The 25,186-nt window shown below is 34.6% G+C and overlaps 1 protein-coding gene across 4 annotated transcripts in view; it reads right to left on the minus strand.

The window, feature by feature from the left end:
• STRN3 (striatin 3) overlaps window positions 1-25,186 on the minus strand; it is a 105,808-nt gene that overhangs the window by 29,654 nt on the left and 50,968 nt on the right. For 2 of the 4 annotated variants that reach the window (XM_055556100.1, XM_055556098.1), the window contains exons 4-8: window positions 22,891-22,972; window positions 19,390-19,563; window positions 9,274-9,403; window positions 7,930-8,071; window positions 2,475-2,585 (exon numbers count right to left, since the gene is read on the minus strand). In XM_055556100.1, the coding sequence (XP_055412075.1) occupies window positions 2,475-2,585; window positions 7,930-8,071; window positions 9,274-9,403; window positions 19,390-19,563; window positions 22,891-22,972 (639 nt within the window). The remainder of the gene's footprint in view (window positions 1-2,474; window positions 2,586-7,929; window positions 8,072-9,273; window positions 9,404-19,389; window positions 19,564-22,890; window positions 22,973-25,186) is intronic. The other 2 variants (XM_055556101.1, XM_055556099.1) reach the window with 1 other exon arrangement.

A 25,186-nucleotide genomic window follows, 5' to 3' on the forward strand; every position in this document is an offset into this window, starting at 1 on the left:
TAAAGAAAGTTAAACAAATGAAAATGTTAAACAAGTTATTGTTTAACAATGTTAATGTTAAAGTTAATGTTTAAAATGTTAAAAGTTGAACAAGTGAAAATGTTGTATGGCAGAATATTTATTGACATGAAAGGATATTTTCTGTGAATTGTTAGCTGAGTAGGCAAATAACAAAACTGTGTATTATGATCCTACTAAATAAAATTAATTAAAATTGTATGAGAATTTTAGACTTTAGTTTCAGTTCATCAGTTTCTAACAGTTCTTAAACAGGTATTTTTTTCAATAAAAAACAATTTTAGAAAAATGTAAAACCTAAAAGAAAAAAAACCTTAAGTTGACTTATATCTTCTTTCTAAACCTCAAAAAGAAACGGACATACCTTGGAGATGTTGAGGGTTCAGTCATAATAAAACGAGTCACACAAATTTTTTTGGTTTCCTAGTGCATATAAAAGTTATGTGTTGGGACTTCCCTGGTGGTCTAGTGGCTGAAACTCTTCGCTCCCAAGGCAGAGGGCCTGGGTTTGATCCCTGATCAGGGAACTAGATCCTGCATGCTGGAACTAAAAATCCCACATACCGCAAGGAAGAATGAAGATCACACGTGTAAGACCTGGTGCAGCCAAAAACAAATAAACACTTAAAAAAAAGTTATGTGTACACTATAATGTACCAAGTATGCAATAGCATTATACCTTTAAAAAAAAGTACATGTCTTAATTAAAAATACTCTACTCATTAAAAAAAAAGCAGGGTTGCCAGAAACCTTCAATTTATGTAAAAAACAAAACAAAACCAAAAACCCAGGTGGTTCAGTGGTAAAGAATCCTCCTGCCAATGCAGGAGACACAGATTCGATCCCTGAGTCAGGAAGATCCCCTGGAGAAGGAAATGGCAACCCATTCCAGCATTCTTGCCTAGGAAATCCTGTGGACAGAGGAGCCTGGCAGGCTACAGTCCATGGGGTCACAAAAGAGTTGGACACGACTTAGCAACTAAACAGCAGCAACAGATAGAGATCTAAACATTCTATCAGGAAAAAAATGGGGTGTCTATATTTGAAATTAAAAGCAACACTACCTAACATTTTCTAAAGAAATCTTCAGGATGTAAGTCAGTTTATGAATAACATACACAAAATAAGTAACCTAATATTTAACTACTTCATTTCTTGAAAAAAAAAAAAAAAAAAAAAATCTAAACCCTAAAATTCTAATGTCATTGTATCTATATTACAATGCTCAGTCATGCAAAAGTACTTTTATACTCAACATGCATTAATTTATATAGGGAAGAGATGTTAAAGCTGAAACACAGTCCCTGCCCAGCATTAAACATCTTTAAATACACTAAGCAATTCAATGTACAGTAAGAAATTTCTTAGAGAACAGTCTGTATTCACATGCAACAACATAAATTAGCATAGGGTTATAAAAGAGAAGTGCATAACAGGTAAAATTTCCAAAACTCTTTATTTTCCTCTACAAGACATTAAACCACTCAAAAACTGCTTTACTAGAGGAAACTTATACCCTTTTCCACTGCAACTGCCATTTCATACACTAATATTTCTGTCACCAGAGAAAGGAACGCGAAAGAATGTCTATATGGTTTTTGCCATTGTCATCTACTGTTTTCTCCTAGACACAGTTGAAAAAGTTAGACTAGAGGAATCAATGGCCAGCCAGTTCGAAATAAAGTAATTTCAGTTTCTTCATTCAATATTTTTAGGTCTGAAGATGATTTTCACGTGGCTGTTCTTAAGCCTGATTCATAAAATGGAAATGAATTACTTCGTTGAGAGGTGCTGTAGCTAAATATATACTTTCAAAATACACTGGTCAAGATATTAATTGTGAAAAATATAACAAGGCACCCAAAGCTACTTAGCTATTAACCAAACAAACACTACTGCCACCACTAGCTTACTCCCCTGACCTTACTCTACCAGAAAATACTACCTAGGAGAGCTTTTTTTTCTTTTGCTACTGTTATTGTTTGTGGTTGGCTTAAGAGCAGACAGTACAAACTATGGAAAGGGCTTTCCCATTCACTTTATTTCAGAATTCTAAGAAACTAAGAAATGTAACCTGGATAAGACCTAGTTACAGCAGTAATACTCTATCAAAAATAGAGAAATTTATACTTTCTTCCTTTTAAACAAATTTCTATTATTTTTCATCCGAAGGCCAATATTCCTTAGAGTTCTGCAAACTTTTTAAAGTTTAAAATATAGACAAAAACCTTAAAATCTTTGCTTCATCCTTATCCATATATTTAAAATAATATCCCACTTGATTTTCCCATAATACCTCCTAAATTATATTCAAATAAATTTCAAATATACAACAGACAAAGTTTAAAGTTAGTTGCCCCTTGTATGAAACATAAAGAAGACAAAAAATCAGAATTGAAGATTTTTTTTTTTCTCAAAGGTTGGAACACAAAAATTATAATAGAATCTGCACTTACTCTTCACCCCTTTCTTCCCCTTTCGTTCCTTCTTGTACTGTTCCTTCAGTTTACTTATTAGTCCCTGGTCTACATCCCAAACCTCAGTAGTTGGGGAGAGGTCATCTTTATCTACATGCAGCATATTATTAAAAGAAAAAAAATCAGCAGTTGGCAATGCAAGCTGTTGGCAATAAACTGTTATAGCTTTATATAATCATAATAAAAATGTACTGACAGTATATACTCAAAATACTTTAAAGGTGCAGTCTCAGTTTTGGTATTCACAAGTCAAACTCTGAAAGCCCATCTCGTAAGTTTCTAAACATTAGTACTACAAACAATAGTTAAATGGTGCTTCACTTCTATGAATTACAAATTTGAAGGTTATTATTCTTGTGGTAACTGATATTTTTACAATGGACTGACATTAGAAATCTAATGTTACAAAAATTAGATCACTGCATCTTTATAAAAATGTTAATAAAAAATTATTCAGCCAGCATCATAAAAGCAAATGAATGAATTACATGCGAACTACTCAAAAAAGTGCAAGCTGGAAAGGTCAGTGCTGTTTTATTGATGAAAATATTCATGCACCTTCTGTCACATTGATTCTGCATGCACAAGATAACTGTACTAATGGAGAGGCATTCTAGTCCAATATAATACATACATGTAATTCGAAAATACGTCTCAAATAATCCATACAAAGCATTCAGAGAATCCCACCTCTGCCCCGACCCCATCCAAACAGTTCAACATCTCATTACCTTCTTCCATTGGTCTACAACTAAGATTAGCAAAAAAAAAAAAAAAAACAAAAAAAAAAACAAAAAAAAACTCAAATTCCACTGAAGAACTTTTTAAGAGTTGATATTTTTAGGGTAAGATAAAAGCAGTGACAAGCATGGAGAAGTGAAAACATACATCGCTGTACATCTGTTACAGATGGTACTTCAGCAATTTTAGCTGAATAAACAAATCCATATTTGTTTTAAGTAAATACTTGTGCCTATAAAAAATTTACCCTATAGAATACTAGAGGAAAACAGCATTAAAAATAAAGCAAAACAAAAATATGTCTATTTGAATTATTTTAGATATTAAAGGCTTTTCCATCTTTTAAGTTTTAAACTGTTACTTCTTAAGTTTAAAGCTGTTATTTGGAAGTTTAACATTCTGTTAAAGATCAATGAAGAGTCAGTTTACATAACCCTGTTACTAAATAAAAATTATACTAAAACACGTAAGCTAAGTCAATCAAGAAGACTGATATAAAAGGGAGATTTTAGAGAAAATATACTTTCACAATTTTTGATAACTTATTATATTTCTGGCTTATAAGTCTTATAAACTCCATAGGCCTCAATGTACGGTGGACACAAAAAACATCTTTTTTCCTTATAGACAGTTATTTGTAGCAAACATAAAAGATCCTCATATTTAAATGGTACACAGGGGAATTCCTTGGCTGTTCAGTGGTTAGGACTTGGCACTTTAACTGCCTGTAAAGTTTGATTCCTGGTCAGAATTAAGATTCTGCAAGCCTCTTAGGGGGGAAAAAAAAAGGGTACCCAGAAATTCAATTTTCTGTACCTTGAGGTTTTCCTACTAAAACAGCCATCATTTTCTACCTTATGGTACTATGATCTTAGGTAGTCAGTGTGTAAAAAGTTAAACTCAAAACTTTAATATGCTAACTTGAATTCACTGAAACTAGGTTATCAAAGCCTAAAATCTACACATATGATTTTCAAATCTGCAAACCGTACTACTGTCGTAATACTGATTTAAAGAGAAAATTCACTTTTCCTGTACTCTACTCATGAATTTCCTGAAAACTATTTATATCAAGAATAGTTCTGTCAATTTATCTAATATGCTAAGAAAAATGTGATCTAAAGAATTAATTGCTTTGTGCTCATTTTAATAAAGCCAGTAATTCTTATTTTTCAAAGGGACAAACTGACACATATGGAGTGAGTTTTGCTGACCTCATAGGAACAACAGCAAAACCTTCAGTGGTAAACTTTACACATGAAATCAAACAGGAGTTTTTTAAAAGACCTCTGCATAAAAAGTAAAGCTGTGAATGCTCTAACTGGAGTAGCAAAGGGTAGTGAAGTGAGAAAGCAAAGGGAGTAAAAAACGATAAGCTTATGAAAAAAAGAAATATTACTTGCAAGATAAACTTGAATCTAGGAAACAAAGGTAAACTTAAGGCAGTGCAGAGAACAGGTTGGTGAATGCATATGTGCACAAACATCCTGAAACTTGCCTGGTAAGTAACAGCTGATTTGATATTGCTTATAAGAAATAGTTATGAGCAAAAAGGAAGAGGCAGCATAATCTTCTACATATTAATGCTGTTTTTAAAAAATCTAGGGGGGAAAAAATACCAAGAAATGAGGTTGAATAACTTAGGGGAACTTTTTTTTTTAAATAAGAAAACACAAATATACACAAAAAAATTGATCCTTGACAACTCAAAACCACAAAAGCCTAAAATTCTATTGTGGTGATTCTAACTACCAAAGCAAAGGAATTAAATCTACCATAAACTTGAAACTAATTTATTCAAATATTTAGTACTCTATCCATTTAAATAGTCAGTATTTTGTAGTCCTATAAATTCTACAGACCACAGTTTCAAAGTGTAGCAGACAATAACTAAACATCTTTAAAATGTTTAGCAAAATTAGAAATGCTCACCAATATTTCTGATTATGCCAAGAATTAAGAACTACTAAAATTAAACCCAAACTACCCTGACAGACAAAAAAGATTCAAAAGCTTTCTAAAAAGGAGTGGTTTCATAGAACAAAAGAATTCAAAATCAGAGATATCTGAGTACTATGCTAGTATACAAAATAAAAATAACACAGATTATCCCATGTGGGTGAATACAGGGATGTTTTATTATGACACACTATTTAGAAAGAAAAAAAAAAATCTGTCCTTTACCCAGTAACTTAAATCTGAAAATCACTTTCCCATTTGTAAGTAAACTCAACTTTTAAGTAAATAAATATAAAGGGATATTTGTATATTCAGCCTCTTTGCTTTGGGGAAAAAACCCTGATACCTATTGAGTAAAAATGAAAAATTCAAAATCACTGCATAGATCCCTTATAAAAAACCCTGCATAGATTTTGTGATAGTTTTCATTTCTTACGGAAAGAAATTATTTGAATCATTTTGTTCTTAACAGAGTCCTTTCTGTCTTAAGAACTTAAAATGCTTTAAAGATACTTTAGACTTGTCTGGATGGAAGAGACTTTGTTGGTTACTTCCATTACACAAAAAGATTCAGGTCATTCTCAAATATTAATAAGCAGAAGTAAATAAAAGTATCGACAGTCATCATTCACTAATTAGGTCCTCTCTTGAAACTGCTCTACAGTCAAAAGTTTTTGGACAGAAGGACTAATCAACTGCACACTTTTTATGACAGAAGTAATGCCATTTTATACAAATTAAATTCCTGAAATTTTTATATATTCTTCTGATGGAGAGTTAAACTTCCAGCAATTTTAGGTGAAGAGAATAGGAATGGAAATGTGCCAAGATTTAGCTACACAAATGTTTGAAAACTGCTTTCAATCTTTTTTTCTCCCTTTAATAATCTAAATGAGCATCAGTAGTGCCAGATAAAATAAATAATCAAACATAATGACAGAATATTATGCACTTATTAAAAATGATGTCATAGAAGAATAATAAGTGGAAGTGTGGGTTATAAACCACCACACAGCAAAATCCTGCTAAATACACACAGATATAAATGTTAATCATGGTTCTCTCTACATAGCATTGTTATTGATGATTTTTAATTTTCTTCTATACATGTATCTGTGGGTTCTAAACCTCCAAAAAACCCAAATGAATTATAAGATAGTTAAATATTTATATAATTTAAATATATTTCTATAATTATTTTTAAATCTAGAAAAAAATAAATAGTACTTTAGAAACTATTGGAAAAAATAAGGTATTTCCAACATTAATAGGTTGCACAGTAAAGAAAGAAGAAAATTAGATATTTTTACTGTCCTCTTGAACAAGACTAATTCTTAAGAAGGGTAAACTTCTGTAACTTAGCAATTTTCAAAGAGTAAGTACAAAAATGTATATTCAAAGTCTAGAAGAAAATTGTAGCAATTGTTTTTTTTAATTTTCAATTAATAGGCCTCCTCTCCCTCCACTTAGGAGAAGTTAAGATCTGAAAAATCATGCTTGACAATCATAAACAATGAGAATGCTGATAACAAAATCCAGACCTTTTAAGTACTCAGTTTGTATCAGGACAGTCAATAAACGTTCTCTTTCAGGTTCTGCCTCTCCTGCTATTAGCAATATTCAGCTTAAATATATACATGAGGCATTTTTATAAACTGAAGTGTGTCTCCTTATCACCAAAGTAGTTTTTAAAAATCTAGTGATAATTCCTCTTGCTAGTAACTAAGCAATTTTGGTATTCATGTGAAATATGCATTAAAATACTTAGTACCCTTCTCCAATAAAGCTGAGTTCTCCCTACCAGGAACATGTTGGTATTAAATGTTGACTGAATGAAACTTTTTTTGGTGTGTCTATTATTAACATGTTTTTAAAATTTATTTTTAACTGAGGATAATTGTTGAACCATGTTGTGGTTTCTGCCATACAATGTGAAATCAGCCGTAAGTACAGAATGAACATTTTTAATTGAAACATCATACTGGACCTCAGCTATTATCTTAAAATTCTTTGTACACTTTTTATTTTACTTTCTAATGGGCCTTTTAAACCCTGTATAAATAGAATTGTTTTAACCCTTTTAGTTATAGCTGGATTATTATTAGCAGTAGATCACTTCCAAAGGCTAGGCTCTTAACACGTTTGTACAGTGAATGTTATATGCAATAAAGTTTAATAGTGTTAATAAATCTTGTTCATTATAGAGCTATTATTCAGGATTAATAGCTTTACTGTGTGTATGCGAGCTCAGTCGTGTCTGACTATTGGCAACCCAATGGATGTGGGTTTCAAGAAGATGACTCTTTTCAGTATGCCTGTATGGTATTATCTGATCAGGTATACCATACAGGCATACTGAAGAGAGTCACCTTCTTGAAACCCAAATCTATTACCAAATTAAATCATGGGAATGTTTAAAACTGTGTACATGCTTAAAAAAAAAATCTGCTAAGAAAGGAACTGAATTTCTAAATTAATTGAATGTTTCAATTTCAAATCAAGACAAATTTCAAAAACCAAAATTCAACAAAAGCCATATATTAAACAGTTTAGCCACCAAATCTAAATAAACTGATGCAAAATACTCTGAAATTATTGAATACCACTTTTCTCCTTGCTCTCAGTTTAACTGCCGGCATACATTCAGATACACACATTCCACATACAATATTTAGTAAAATACATCTTTAAGGCCTAGATGTTTTCCCACCCCCGTATTTCTTTATCACCTTACCCCATTCTGTGCCATCCCCTGAACTTCGTGCTTCTCCAGCTCCTTCACCATCTTCAGCAGTTACTAAAAAATCAAATTCTTTCAGTGCTTCCTCAGTATCAGGATCATCAGTTAGGTCAGCAGCTAAGCCTTCATTACCTATCTGTAAAGGGAACACAAGCCAAGAATTACCTTTATGATAAATTGTAAAGGTATCCTTTATGTTTTCACACAATTATCTTTACATTTGCACTCCCATTTTTAGGTTATTTAGAAACAAAAATCTTAAGATTTTCCAGAGAGTTCAACAATCTCAAATTATATCCTAGATAAATGGTTGTCAATAGTGGTCCGCAGTGTGATGCAAGTAATGTGGCAGTAAGAATGGTTAAAATCTTGATCTTCAAATATGATTATCCTCACAAAGAACGTCTCTAATTACAAAAGATTTAGGGGTAACTCTATTAAAGACCTGTGCAGTCACTTACATTCCAGTATGTTGTGTTGAATTGACCTCATGCACTGAGAACTGCACCTATAGTCCAGAACTCATAAGGATATGGCAATAGTTATTAAGGAAAGTAATGCAAGTCAACAGCTGTGGAATTTATAGTAATGCTTCTCAGAACAACAACAACCAAAAAAAAAAAAAAATCAGAACGTCTATTCACCCATGTTTCACATGAGTATGTGGCATAAAGGCTGAAAACTGCTTTTACAGACTGGAAGCTTTTGAGGAAAACTGGAATTTTCCCCACATTACTGTAAAATCGCAAAGAACTACAATGGAATTCAAAACCACAGTTGAAATACTGTACACTGCTATGATAATTCACACATGGATCATCTAATCTATTTTTGCTCTTATAAATACTCTGTATCAACACTAAAATACATCAATGTGTTTCCCAGGTTATACGCAAAAGAAAACTCATTAATCCTTAACAAAGAGTGAAGAGTGTTGACACAAACATTTACAATTCTTAGTTTATTCCCTCACCCAGGGTGGGAGTATCAACCCATATCAATTACAACTTATCACTTCTTTACTGTACCTCAAGAGATACTCTATAGCAGGGATTCTTAACTGTGATAGGACAGTTTTTTTTTTTCCCCCAAAAAAGTTCCAAAACACTGGACTAGTCCCACAAAAACAGACCCTCTTTTGCCAATTAGTTAATAATACAGTAGATAATAATTTCTACTATATGTAGGGTAATTTAGTAAGAACTATATAAAAAACTTTCAAATGACGTAATAAAAAATCATCAATAACTTCCAATGTAACTTAAGACATCTTGAAATTTTCTATTCCAAACACACTGACTAAATACATTGTAGTTAATAAGAAAAGAGAATTCTTACTTTGTGTTTATTTATCCGATGTTTGTCTTTTCCTTCTGGGATGCCTTCAATCATATCATTTTCCTCTTCTTCGTCGCTGTCATCAGCATTTTCTAAGAAATTGAATGTCTCAAGAACATCACCAGAAGTCCTGTAAGAGAGGAAAAAGATGAATCAAAATATGCCAGTGATAAATACTTCTTTCCGTCTCCTATTTTTAAACAGTACTTAAAGGTAGTAGACAGATTCAAATTAAAACTTACTTATAATGTATTATCTAAATATTCTACCCAAAAATGAAAGATCATTTATGTTCTACAGTTAAAGATGTTAAGTCTCTATAACAATAATACTTTGAGTAATTACAGCACCAAAGTAAAAACCCTATAGTTACTAGGCAAATGTAGTATTATTTCTCAAAATAAAAGTTATTGTAATTAAGCAACTTGAACTCAGCATTTCTTTTAGCTCTACAACCTTTTGTTTAAGGACTAAAACTGAAGTTTAATTTATGAGGCTACTAAGATTTAAAGTAATGGCAAATCAGACATAGAACATTCCAACCCTTTTCACAGATTTTTCTTACCTACAAAACAAGATTATTAATATACTAAAGAAACACTTTCAAGTGTTTCAAAACCACTCTTACAATTGATTAACAGTCATAATCTATTTTAATCTATTCAGTTCAGTCGCCTCAGTTGCGTCCGACTCTTTGCGACCCCATGAATCGCAGTACGCCAGGCCTCCCTGTCCATCATCAACTCCTGGAGTGCACTCAGACTCAAGTCCATCGAGTCAGTGATGCCATCCAGCCATCTCATCCTCTGTCATCCCCTTCTCCTCCTGCCCCCAATCCCTCCCAGCATCAGAGTCTTTTCCAATGAGTCAACTCTTCGCATGAGGTGGCCAAAGTATTGGAGTTTCAGCTTTAGCATCATTCCCTCCAAAGAAATCCCAGGGCTGATCTCCTTCAGAATGGACTGGTTGGATCTCCCTGCAGTCCAAGGGACTCTCAAGAGTCTTCTCCAACACCACAGTTCAAAAGCATCAATTCTTCGGTGCTCAGCTTTCTTCACAGTCCAACTCCCACATCCATACTATTAAGTCATTTTAAAACTATACTCTGAATTCCTCATCTATGTACAAAAAACAGTTTTCAAATAGTTATTTAAATGTCTAAAAACAGAGGCTGCAACAGAACAGTGAAAGGTTCTGCTGAACATAGTCTCCTCTCACAATGAAAGTCTCAATTCTTCCACTGACTAGCTGCCTGAATTTGGCCATGTCATTTAAACACTGTGGTTTCAATTTCTTTACCAGTGGGAATTAAACTCAGTTCAGTTCAGTCACTCAGTCGTGTCCGACTCTTTGGGACCCCATGAATTGCAGCACACCAGGCCTCCCTGTCCATCACCAACTCCCAGAGTTTACTCAAACTTGTCCATCGAGTCAATGATGGCATCCAGCCATCTCATCCTCTGTCGTCCCCTTCTCCTCCTGCCCCCAATCCCTCCCAGCATCAGAGTCTTTTCCAATCAGTCAACTCTTTGCATGAGGTGGCCAAAGCATTGGAGCTTCAGCATAAGTCCCTCCAATGAACACCCAGGACTGATCTTTAGAATGAACTGCTTGGATCTCCTTGCAGTCCAAGGGACTCTCAAGAGTCTTCTCCAACACCACAGTTCAAAAGCATCAATTCTTCGGCGCTCAGCTTTCTTCACAGTCCAACTCTCACATCAATACATGACCACAGGAAAAACCATAGCCTTGACTAGATGGACCTTTCTTGGCAGTAATGTCTCTGCTTCTGAATATGCTATCTAGGTTGGTCATAACTTTCCTTCCAAGGAGCAAGCGTCTTTTAATTTCGTGGCTGCAGTCACCATCTGCAGTGATTTTGGAGCCCAGAAAAATAAAGTCTGACACTGTTTCCACTGTTTCCCCATCTATTTCCCTTGAAGTGATGGGACCGGATGCCATGATCTTCCTTTTCTGAATGTTGAGCTTTAAGCCAACTTTTTCACTCTTCTCTATCACTTTCATCAAGAGGCTTTTGAGTTCCTCTTCACTTTCTGCCATAAGGGTGGTGTCATCTGCATATCTGAGGTTATTGATATTTCTCCTGGCAATCTTGATTCCAGCTTGTGCTTCTTCCAGCCCAGCGTTTCTCATGATGTATTCTACATATAAGTTAAATAAGCAGGGTGACAATAAAAACAGCCTTGACATACTCCTTTTCCTATTTGGAACCAGTCTGTGGTTCCATGTCCAGTTCTAACTGTTGCTTCCTGACCTGCATACAAATTTCTCAAGAGGCAGGTCAGGTGGTCTGGTATTCCCATCTCTTTCAGAATTTTCCACAGTTTATAGTGATCCACACAGTCAAAGGCTTTGGCATAGTCAAGAAAGCAGAAATAGATGTTTTTCTGGAACTCTCTTGCTTTTTCCATGATCCAGCAGATGTTGGCAATTCGATCTCTGGTTCTTCTGCCTTTTCTAAAACCAGCTTGAACATCAGGAAGTTCACGGTTCACATATTGCTGAAGCCTGGCTTGGAGAATTTTGAGCATTACTTTACTAGCGTGTGAGATCAGTGCAATTGTGTGGTAGTTTGAGCATTCTTTGGCATTGCCTTTCTTTGGGATTGGAAGAAAAACTGCCAAAATGCCAGCAAATTTGGAAAACTCAGCAGTGGCCACAGGACTGGAAAAGGTCAGTTTTCATTCCAATCCCAAAGAAAGGGAATTAAACTAGATGATCTCAAATATTCTGACCAATACGATCAGTACATGGTCACAAAAGAATAACAGTCTAAAAGTTAGGTTTCTCCCTCTCTCCCTGACTGGTTCTATTAGTCTAAATTAAGGCTATTATACAATTCAGACTAGATTTTAATAGCACTTTGATATAGGGTCTTAATAGGTCTACTATACTGTGCCTAATGCAGTACACGGTTCAAGGACCCGTATAAAAACTGAATGTAGAAAGATACTTTTTTTTCCAAGTGCAAATCAGTAAGAACAAACAAAAAACTACCATAATAACAAAAAACATAATTTTCAGCTCAACATCAATAATATGTCTCAATATTGGGGGATTAAATAAAAGGCAAAGAAAATATTTGATAAAATCAGCACATCAATGACAGAAAAATTTACGAATCATAAATTTAAGACATGACAGTTTTGTTCTGAACTTTAATAAACTAAGTACTGTCATTTCTTGGATATGAATTCCTGTCTCTAAAATGAGAACTCATGTTTTAGGTTTTTAAAATTGTGTTTGATCACAGCAATACATGCACAAGATTTTAAAAAGTCAAAGAGAGCACAATCAATAAAAGAAATAACTGATGAATCGTTCCAAAATTAAAAACCCTTGCTCTTTGAAAGACACTGCTAAGATAATTTAAAGAAAAGTCTACAGATTGGGAAAATGTATTTGCAAATCACACATTTAATGAAGGACTATATACAGAATACTTAAATCTTGGTATCAAAAAAACAATGAGCATGGAGAGATTATTCAAAAAATTTTGGTAAAAAAAGACACGTGTATGGTATATACAGATGCTCATCATCATTAGTCTTTAGGAAAATGGAAATTAAAGCAACCAGGGATTGTGAAGGGTCTGAAACTTTGCCCCACTTGCAAGCTAATATACTGATACTCTTGAGATGTTTCTTTTTAGCACTCATGATGATGACCCTGTATGGATTTTTTAAAATTAATTTTATAGTGTAACCAGGGAAAAACCCTTTCAATGTGGAAACAAAAATGCTTGGAAATACATTCTGTAAATATATTACGTAATTTTTTTTTAAATTACTACTTTAATAATCCTTTCAACACCATTTTTCCTGTTCTCTCTTTCTGACACTCCTATTCAGATGTTAGCCCTCTAGGACCCATCTTTATATTTTCCTATCTTTTCACTCCTACTTTTGTTTTTTTCCCCTTTGCTCTTTTCTGGGAGAGTCTTTTACCCTTATCATCCAAGTTCTACATAAAGATTATTTAAACCAAACTTTAAAATTTCTATTAGCTCTTTTTTGACTTCTCATCAAACCTTACAAAATAACATCTTACTGTTTTATGGATGTATTATTTTTCTCAGTGCTTACAGAAGAGTAAACTTTTCAAAGTCTTCTCCGAGCTCCTTTTTTTGATTTGGTTCCTTCGGTCTCCAATTTTCACATCAAAGTCTTTCCTTAACCGTTAGCATTTAACAGTGAAGCATAGAAAAGCTAACTGGATATACTGTGTACTTGGGCGAGGCTTGTCAAGTAGCTAGCTTCAGGTCTGTGTAAAAGGGCAGAAACCCAAACATTTCATCGGCGGATCCCAACTGTCAGTATCAGAAAGTCTTCTCTACCAGTAATAGATCACACTTCTGCTTGGAAAGGATTTAAGATCAGCTGCCAACATACCAGAAGCCAAGGAGAAGAAAACAAGAGATCTCAGTGCTCAGCTAGATATTTTCAGATCATCCTCCTGTTCTCAACATAGTAGCTCACCCTACAGGTGCCTGACTTCTTAAGAAATCAGAAATCACTGGAATTTGTCAGAAATCAGAATTCACCAGAAAACATACCACCATTCTTTGGGATAGGGGAGGGGTTTTCAAATGGCTACACAGGACAAAAGAGGGAGTTTGATGGGAATTTGCTGTATGTCTCAGGAAACTCCCAACTCTGTGTCAACCTAGAGGGGTGGGATGGAGTGGGAGATGGGAGGGAGGTGCAGGAGGGAGGGAGTATATGTATACGTATGGCTGATTCATGTTGAGGTTTGATAGAAAACAACAGAATTCTGGAAAGCAATTATCCTTCAATTAAAATACAAATTAATTTAAATATATATATATAAATTAAAAAAAAGAGGGAGTTTGAAATTCTTTCATAAATTTGAAACTTGCCTCTTACTTAAAACTTGAAACTAATTATTAATAACTCCCTCTACATCTGACTCCAGACATACCTGATACTGTTAATTCCTTAGCTTTTGTAACTTTACTGGCATTTTGGGACGTGAATTGGCTTGTTTCTTTTCTTTCCAGATTTCAAAATTATTAAGTTCTCCCTATTTAATGGACAGTATATCCTTCTCATTCTTCCTATGTACTCAATTTATTGCTCTTGTATGTTAATGTATCTTTAAAAAGTCTTTAACAAACATCTTAGAGGATTGATAAGGCACGAAAGTAAAATGTCTCTTTAATTCACCATGCTTAAGTGGACATCTACATCTGGAATTTTATAGTTTTTTCTTTGCCAACTATCTGCTTACTATCCTTTTTCATTCTAAAAAGATCATCAACAGAATTTTTAAAATTATATATCCAGATGAAGGGAAAATAGAGTGAAGTCAAGAGTAAGGCTGGTAACTAAAAGGGTAAAAAGGAGTCAGTGCATTTTCTAGAAATGAAGGAACTCCTCAAGTATGGCAAGATGCAGTCAGAATAAAAAGAAAGAGCACAACTACTAGAGGTTGAAAGGTAAATCAGAGCATACTATTTCTAACAATATGGCCTACAATTTATTATTTTTCTACTGTTGAACATGAAGACTGGTTCAAATTTTTACTGTTATAAGTAAGAATATGATAGATATGTTTTTGTTGGTATCTCTATCAATATATTAGATCATATTTCTTAGAATTTTAAAAGGCCCTGATGCTAGCTGAACCATACACACCTACATTAATACAGACTTGCAATATATTAGGCTGGTACAAACATAATTGCAGTTTTTGCACTATTGAAATTTGCCATCTGATACTGGAATACATCCTTAAATGAATGAGGTTACGTTTTACATCATTTTAATGTGCATTTTTGCTAATGACATAAAATGCTGTTTTTTATTTATTTTAGACTATGGGAATAATGTTAAGACAAAAAAGCAAGTCTGAGCAATTTTCTTATTCAAATAGGCCATAAAACAGCAGAGACAACTCACAACAACAATGCATTTGGCCCAGGAACTGATAACAAATGTCCAGTGCAGCAGTGGTTCAAGAAGTTTTGCAGGGAGACGACGGCCTTGAAGATGAGAGGAGTAGTGGCCAGCCATCAGAAGCTAACAGTGACCAACTGAGAGCATCAGAGCTGACCCTCTTAAACTACACAAGAACCTGCCAATGAAAGCAACGTCAACCACTCTATGGTCGTTTGGCACTTGAAGCAAATTGGAAAGGTAAAAGAACTCGATTAAATGGGTGCCTCATGAGCTGACTAGAGATTTTTAAAAATCGTCCTTTTAAAGTGTTGTCTTCTCTTATTCTACTCAACAGCGAACCATTTCCTGATCAGATTGTGACGTGACAAAAGCGGATTTTATACGACAGGCAACAACCAGCTAAAGTGGGTGGACTGAGAAGAAGCTCTTAACCGCTTACCAAAGCCAAACTTGTACCAAAAAAGGGTCATGGTCACTCTCTGGTGGTCTGCTACAGGTCTGATCCACTACAGCTTTCTGAATCCTGGCGAAATCATTACATCTGAGAAGTCTGCCCGGCAAATTGATGCAATACACAGTAAACTTCAATGTCTGCAGCTGACACTGGTCAACAGAAAGGGCCCAATTCTTCTCCACAACACCTTACTGCACGCTGCACAACCAACGTCTCAAAAATGGAACAAACTGGTCTACGAAGTTTTGCCTCATTTGCCACAATCACTTGACCTCTTGACTACCACTACCGACTATTACGTCTTCAAGCATCTTGACAACTTTTTGAGGGAAAACACTTCCACAACCAGCAGGATGTAGAAAATTGCTTTCCAATAGTTTGTTGAATCCCCAAACACAGATGTTTAAGCTACAGGAGTAAACAACCTTATTTCTCGTTGACAAAAATGTGTTTAGTGTAATGGTTCCTTTTTGATTAATAAAGATGCGTTTGAGCCTAGTTATAGTAATTTAAAATTCACGGTCCAAAATTACAATTATTTTTGCACCAAAAAGACTCTTGAGAGTCCCTTGGACTGCAAGGAGATTCAACCAGTACATCCTAAAGGATATCAGTCCTGGGTGTTCGCTGGAAAGGACTGATGTTGAAGCTGAAACTCCAATACTTTGGCCACCTCATGCGAAGAGCTGACTCATTGGAAAAGATCCTGATGCTGGGAAAGATTGAGGGCAGGAGCAGAAGGGGACGACAAGAGGATGAGATGGTTGGATGGCATCACTGACTCGATGGACATGGGTTTGGGTGGACTCCGGGAGTTGGTGATGGACAGGGAGGCCTGGCGTGCTGCAGTTCATGGGGTCGCAGAGAGGCGGACACGGCTAAGCAACTGAACTGAACTGAGCTGAATACAAGTATACTCATTAAGAAGGAAATTGGCCTTGATTAACAACAATTATCACCTAAAAGTCTGTGGACAGATAAAAGGATAAGAAAAATGTGGTACATTCAGTCAACAAATTATTATTTAGATATAAAAAAGAAAATCCTTGGCAGAAATGAAACCAACATTGTAAAATAATTATCCATCAATTAAAGAAAAGTTTGCAAATAAATAAAATCCTTACTGACAGCAGAACAATGTTAAAAAAGAAGAAAATCTTGTCATATGCTACATGAATGAACCTTTAGGACATCACGCTAAGTGAAATAAGCCAGACACAGAAAGATAAATACTGTGTGTTTCCACTTACATACTTAAAGTAGTCACTCACAGAAAAAGTCAAATGGTGGTTCCCAGGTACTAGGGGGAGGAGGAAATAGGGAGTCGCTATTTAATGGGAATGGAGTTTTAGTCATGCAAGATGAAAAGCTTCTAGAGAAGTGCTCTACAATACTGTGCTTACATAGTTAACAACACTGCACCGTGCACTTAAACATTTTTAAGGGAGATCTCATGTTATGTGCTTTTTTCCACAACAGAAAACAAAAAACTATTAATCTTGTAAAGGTAAGAAGCTTTACAAGGAGAAGATATAGTCTGCTATGGATCTTTAACTCAGATTCAGGTGTGATAAACTAAACAGCATTCCCAAGTATTTATAAATCCTATTAACTACTTAACCTGGTTAACTGGCAAATTTAGTTTTTAAAACGCATAGCAATATCCTTGCTTTTTCTCATATGCTATGAAAACTCTTGATTCCTGAAATCCAGAGTAAAGACAATAAGGACTCTATTAGATGTCAAATTGTTTTTATTACAGACCTTACTTCTCAGAAATAAAATCCCAAAACTAAAGGCTTATGTTAACCTAAAAGTTATCAACATAATATCACGATATATATCTAAGGTATGAAGTAATGCTAGTTTATAAACTGTACATACTATTTTCTTAAGCTCTACATGAACTAGTTTTATTTTTTCCATTCTCCTTTTCTTTGTCCTTCTGACCTATGAAATTCAAGGTAATATCTAATGGTAGAAAATGAAAAAAGTTCCACTTGTTTGACTATTTGCATTTATTATATCTGTACTATAATCAAAAGTATATCTGGTAGACGTGTTGATGAGAATGTAGAGAAACTGGAATTCTTATACATTTCTGGTGGTAATGCACAATAGTCCAGCCACTTTGGAAAAGAATTTGGAAATTCACCAAAAAGGTAAACACAGAGTTATTGTATGACTTAGCAATTCAACTCCTAGGTATAAACCCAAGAGACCTGAAAACATATGTCCACATTTCCAGACTGATGTTCAAAGCAGCATTATTCATTATTCCAAAATGTGGAATCAACAGACAAGCCCATCAGCTGGACAAAGAATAGATAAACAAAATGTGATATATCCACAGAAAAGAGTATTGGCAATGAAAGAAATGAATTACTGACACACGCTGTAGCATGGATTTTAAAAACACTATGCTAACGGAAAGTAGCTACTCACAAAATAACTATTTACATAAAATATCTAGAATAGGCAAATCTACAGAGACAAAGTAGATTAATGGTTGCCTAGGACTGGTGAGTGAGAGGTATACAAGAAAGATGGGGAGTGGCAGCTAATGAGTACGAGGTTTCTTTATGGAGCAATGAAAATTTTCAAAACTTAGATTATGGTGATGGCTGAATAACTGTGAACACTCTAAAAACTACATCCTTTAATGGGTGAAATTTATGGCAGGTGAATTGTATCTTAATAATTAAAAATTTAAACTAGATCTGGAAGCTTTCTGAGCCCAAACACAATGCAAAGCCTTGTTTCTTTCAAAACAGTGACTGAACAATCATTACTATTCTAATCACAGAGTAGTATTAAAATTTATTGAAAACACTCTAACAAAAATCTAAAAATCAAGATGTTCAAAATAACTCTAAACTACATGAAATCACTCTTAAGTTTTAATTTTTCACCTATTTCAGATATTTCAGTCATTCTCTTGGCATCAAAACTTCAAGATACATAAATTTTACAAGTGCCCAAATAAAAAGTTTATTTGTCCATGATGCCATTTAGGAAAAAACATTTTAAATCTGAACTTTTTTAAAGAACGTTTTTTAACTTTTACACATTTCTTTTAAAAACATCTATTTATTTATTTGGCTGTGCCAGGTCTTAGTTGCAGCATGCAAACTTTTTGTTGTGGCATGTGGGATCTAGTTCCGTGACTAGGGATCAATCCCAAGGCTCCCTGCATTGGGATTATGGAGATTTAGCTACTGGATCATCAAGGATGAGCCTCTGCATGCTTTAAAAATTGTTAACAATAGTAACAAAAAGCTCAAGAGATTCATAATACCTGTTATACAAATAATGTTAACCTATGCACTGAAGAATTGATGCTTTCGAATTGCGGTGCTGGAGAAGACTCTTGAGAGTCCCTGAGATAGCAAGGAGATCAAAACAGTCTTTCCTAAAGGAAACCAACCCTGAATATTCAATGGAAGAACTGATGCTGAAGCTCCAATACTTTGGCCACCTGATGCCAAGAGTCGACTCAGTGGAAAACATTCTGATGCTGGGAAAAATTGAGGGCAGGAGAAGAAGGGGGCAACAGAGGATGAGAATGCAGATGGCATCAATGACACAGAGAACATGAGTTCGAGCAAGCTCCAGGAGACAGTGAAGGACAGGGAAGCCTGGCGTAGTGCAATCCATGGAGTTGCAAAAAGTTGGACACAACTCAGCGACTGAGCAACAACAAATAAGTATAGTTCATACCTTTTGATTTCTTGTCCTTTTTGCTTAGGAGATTCACCTCCATTCAGGATCTGTTCTAAATTCTTTGTCTCTACTGATCCATTTGGTTCTGAATTGGACAGTCCAAGTAATGATCTTACCCGCTGAGATCGTACATCTAATATTGTATCTGTATAACCTACTTCCTGAAGATATCTGTAAGAGAAAATTAAAAATATTAAATCCCATAATTTATTAATACCTGCAAACTTGTTAAATGAAAATTACATCAAAGGGTTTTAGAAAAATCCATAATACTCTAAAATATACTCTTCCTTTCCCTAATACCTTTCTTCTCTATAAACTAGTTACAGTTTTTTTTGTTTTTTTTTTTCCTAAAAGGGCTGATTACAAACCAAAATTTAATTGAGAAAGCATATAGATGGCTAATACTAATTAAGGGCCAATCATCCTGAGGCCTAAAAAGCTCTAAACCTTTTAGGAGCCGATTATATATATTACTCAAAAAAGAAAAAAAAAAAATCCAGAAAGTTGTAAAAGATGAATAGAACTAAACCTCTGAACAATGATAGGCCACCTTGAAAGCTTGGCTCTTAGTGAGAGGTTAATGGATGGTTCAGTTCTCCTTCTAAGATCTATGATCTCATTGCAGTCCTATAGACCTGTGGTTTTCAAACTTTCCTTCTTAGCTAAACCAGGTTACCTAACAAGGACCTACTATGAGACCTAAAATATATATAATGGGTAATGAATGAGCTTGTGTGACAAATTTTAAAATTTCTTACCAAAGTACTGATACTTGACAGGCTAAAGGAAGATGTTAAAAAGAAGCCTTATATATTACTGACAAAATAACAAAACATTTTTAAGTGAAAGCTAAAGACAGGGAGACTGGTTAGGACACTACCAGAGCAAGAACTAAAACTGGAGAGAGAAAAAAATGTGAGAAAAATAAGATAAAATCCAAGTAACCTGCTACAAAAGTAAATATAGCAGTAAATTAAGATGAGAATTTTGGAAATTTTTTCAGGTTTCCAGCTGAGATGACTGAATGGTGATTCTATTCAATAAAATGAATAATAAAGGGCCAGAATCTGGTTTTACAGGTTACCCATCAAATAACCATGTAGTAGCTATCAAAGTGATAACATTTATTAGGTACAGTGATAAGAAAGGTCAAAAGCTCAGAAAAGAATGGACTGGGTGTACAGATTTGGGAGTCATTAGTGTTTGGTGATATTTGAAGCCATGAATTTAAATGAAGTTACCCAGAGAAAAAGCACAAATAAAAACAGAAAGCTTGGGGACAAAAACAGCTAAAGTACTGGAAAAGTAAGAAAACCACAAAGAAAAATTAAAGCAAAGAATATGAGAAATTAGGGTTAAAAAAAAACAGCAAAGAGTAATTTCATGAAAGTAAGAAAAACCGAGTTTCAAAATGAAATGAGGAGAAAAAAAAAAAAAGAAATGAGGAATTTATGTCAAGTATTTCCAAAGGATCAAATGAACAAAAGGGTCTCATAAATATGTTTGTGATAGAAGCTTCAGGGAAATTCAAAAATGGTAAACTAGCTGAGAAATAAACAAGGAAGACTATTCACATAAACTATTTTTAGAAAAAGGTAAGAAGAGATAGACTATAAAGCCAGACAATGGGATTACGCATTTATGAGAGAAATTCCGTGTACCTGTTTTGCCTCGAGCCGTCAAACTCTTCTAAAAAATGTGATCATTTTTTGGGGAAAAAAAACCCCTCCACATGCTAACCATGTGGTCTTAACAGGCCATCAAAATCCTAAACAAACCAGGTAAAAATAACTGACTTGGTAGTTATTCAATCAAGTGAAGACAAATTTAATCCTCAGAAAGTATTCTGAATAAAACAAGGGATCCTCTGTCATCTGGAGAGAAGTGGTTTTCAGGAGCAAAGAATAAAACTAATACACAGAGGAGTAGAGCACCAAAGAATTTAAGATATATTATCCTGGGTGCTCCAAAGAATTTAAGATATCAAATTCTTTAGAACACCAAAGAATTTAAGATAAATATCCTGGGTGCTCCACTCCCTGAGAAATCCTCAAGTGCTGCTCCAGCTCTTGTGTTCCCGAATCTTAGTTAATCAGCACTTCCCTTAACTCAGCTAGCTTATCCTAGCATCCTTCCAAGCAATAATCTGTTTTTATTAAAACTTGAATTTTAGTCACCAAGAGTTCAGATTGATAAAAATTTCTTTGAATAGAACATTAGAAACTGAGATTATAAATAAGAGATTTAAATACATTTACAGAAAGAAAAGCAAGAAGTGAAGAGTTCTCACCTGATAGCCTTCATACTTTCAGTGAAGTAGAACCTAAGGTGCTCTAATGAGAGTAAGGAACAATGGGTTGAGATGCAGTGCAAGTTTAGGAGGGCAAACTGAGGGCAACAGAAGCAAGAGATGACAAGGAATATGGAAAAAGGCTCTATGAAACGTGTGGACAGAAAACCATGCATGTGTAATGGCATTCACACAATTCTATGACTTTTCTCCAAGAATTAATTAGAAGCAGATGCAATAGATAGTATGACTGAACTAGGGCTGAAATCCTGCAGGTAGGTATAGTAAAATGACTGGTGGGATGAGGAGGGGTAATGAGTGGGCAGCAAGAAAGCTAAGGGTACTGGCAAAAGGGTAAAGGATCATGGGGTCAAAGTAGGAGCTAACGAAGTAACAAAAGGAAAGAAAAAATCCTACCGCAAGAAAAAAACAAAATCAAACCAACCACTGGTAGAGGAGATATGGAAAATGAAGCAGTCAAGATCAGATCAGAGGGCAAATAACAGGGGAACCAGATTAAGAGAAGTGGAATACGAACTGTCAGATCATTCCAGAGGTAAAACAGTTATAGGTTGTAATAAGACCAAGGGTCTGACCACACTTTACTGGGTTACTGAAGCAAAGGTAAAGATATCTAGGGTTGAGAAGGGTGAATAATTACAAATTACCTAAGATTTCAGTTGCATTCAAGTACCAAAGTTTTCAAAACACAAGGGAAAACATCAAATAAATCTTTGTTTTATTTATTCTAATTGATAAATAGTAAAAAGATTTGCCACAGAAGTACTTCTAATAGAGCAAAGAATTAAAACATCAATAATGTTCCTCAAAAATTCAAGTAAATTTAGTAAGCGAGCCAGTGCTGAAAAGTTTCTGACAACAATTCCTTCTCTAAACCAGTCACAATCTCACTTAAAACCAAATATGTGAATTTTGCAGTGACAGGAATGAGTTGTGTAAGTATGAATCCCTATTGTTTCTGACATTCTATTCCACAAATAAGAAAATAAGATCATTCTGAGAAATGTTTCAAGAAACATTCAGAGGATGCAAACTTTAAAAAGATTCAAAATCTAACAAAACAAGAAAAAATATGAGAGCTATACACATTGTCTCACTATCATTAAATAATTTTCACTTGCCAAGTGACTAAGTAAACACTTTCATACCTAAATCCTTAAAGCTGAAAATGAAGCATTACTCACTGTCTTAACAGTTGTCTGCCTTGCTTCCACGTTAACTGGCTATTTTGAGGTGCTGTGGGAGCCTCTGTGTCTTTGGTTTCTTCTAAAAATTAATAACAACAACAAAACAAGTTTCATACATGTTACTTCAACTCCTGATAATGCTGCCGAAGTTATCATAAAGTCCCACAAAAATATAGCAAAATATTTTACAAAGGATATAAGAAAATTAACTTTTATTGAGTGTCTACTGTGGGTTATTTGTTTTAAGTGTTTATCCTGACAGCCCAAACACTTAAGCACCATTCTCCTTGTTTTAAAATTGGGAAAAGCCAAGTGTATATTAACTATTACTATAAGAAATTAAAAAAACAAAAGCCCAGGATTTGAAATATTATTAAAATCAATTTTTTAACTACCAGAATTCTGCTGATTTGAATGCTTCTGAAATTAAAAATATCTGCTATTTACATAAATCAACACTGTTAAGAAATTGGGGTGTGTGTATGTGTGTGTGTGTGTGTGTGTGTATATATATATATAAAATGAGTAACTTAGAGTTTGTATCAGTAGATGCTAAGTCTACATACAAGACTCAATACAGTCAGTTTCATTTTTAGAACTAAAAGTTAAACCAGAAAACATTTTTACTGTATGTAAAAAGTCATATTTTATTCTCAGGTAACCAAGTGTATACATTAAAAAAGAGTTTAATGAACAGTATAACTTCAGATGAGTTAACTTCTCAACAAGTATCTCCAGAGTGGTTCTTAAAACTTCATTGGCACTAATGATATAGAAATATTTTCCTGTAATTTCCCACTATAAAAATGAAGATAAAGCAAGAATATAGGGCCATACATGACAAGCACTCACAGTGAATGTTAAAAACTCTTGCCATAGCTTACTGTCATTAGTCTCCTAGACTCCTCAGAGTCATGTGAACAAATAGCTATTGGCAGGAATTCAAATATTCTTTGAAGGCATAACTTCTCTAGCCCTAACAATTCATTATTAGTATCTTCTCATTCCTCCCCTATATGTAGAAATATCTATAATTTCTAGAATTATCTCCTTCTTATAGCCATTTTTTATGACTTTTTCCTACTTACACCATTTTATTTTTAAATCACGTACAACATAAAATCATTGGCCAAAAGAATACGTTTTAAAAAAGAATGTAATTGACCCGAACCCCATCGAGAGTGTTAATATTTGAGATTTTCTTATTCCATATTTTCCATCTGAAGATAACATAGGTGAGCTTCTCCTCTCCTTAAATTAAAAAAAAAGCGTGACCTGAACTGCACTACAAGTTCCTTTTAACATTTTAATAGACTTAAACACTGTATCCCAATAAATACAGATTAACATCACATAATTATATAATATTCTATAGAAAGTATATACCTATTTAACCAGTCCCTTAATGTTGAAATTTGGCTCCAGTTTTCACTGTTGCTAAAGGATATTCTTGAAGTACACTTAAGCATATACAGTTCAATGAATTTTTGAACACACCCATGTAACCAGTATGGAAATTAAGAAACAAACACCATCAGTTCAGTTCAGTTCAGTCATGTCTGACTCTTTGCGACCCCATGAACTGCAGCACGCCAGGCCTCCCTGTCCATCACCAACTCCCAGAGTTCACTCAAACTCATGTCCATCGAGTCAGTGATGCCATTCAGCCATCTCATCCTCTGTCGTCCCCTTCTCCTTCTGACTCCAATCCCTCCCAGCATCAGAGTCTTTTCCAATGAGTCAACTCTTTGCATGAGGTGGCCAAAGTACTGGAGTTTCAGCTTCAGCATCACTCCTTCCAGAGAAATCCCAGGACTGATCTCCTTTAGAATGGACTGGTTGGATCTCCTTGCAGTCCAAGGGACTCTCAAGAGTCTTCTCCAACAACACAGTTCAAAAGCATCAATTCTTCGGCGCTCAGCTTTCTTCACAGTCTAATTCTCACATCCATACATGACCACTGGAAAAACCATAGCCTTGACTAGACGGACCTTTGTTGGCAAAGTAATGTCTCTGCTTTTGAATATGTCATCTAGGTTGGTCATAACTTTCCTTCCAAGGGAGTAAGCGTCTTTTAATTTCGTGGCTGCAGTCACCATCTGCAGTGATTTTGGAGCCCCCAAAAATAAAGTCTGACACTGTTTCCACTGTTTCCCCATCTATTTCCCATGAAGTGATGGGACCGGATGCCATGATCTTCCTTTTCTGAATGTTGAGCTTTAAGCCAACTTTTTCACTCTCCTCTTTCACTTTCATCAAGAGGCTTTTTAGTTCCTCTTCACTTTCTGCCATA

The sequence above is a fragment of the Bubalus kerabau genome, chromosome 19, assembly GCF_029407905.1.
Source record: "Bubalus kerabau isolate K-KA32 ecotype Philippines breed swamp buffalo chromosome 19, PCC_UOA_SB_1v2, whole genome shotgun sequence".
NCBI lineage: Eukaryota > Metazoa > Chordata > Mammalia > Artiodactyla > Bovidae > Bubalus > Bubalus kerabau.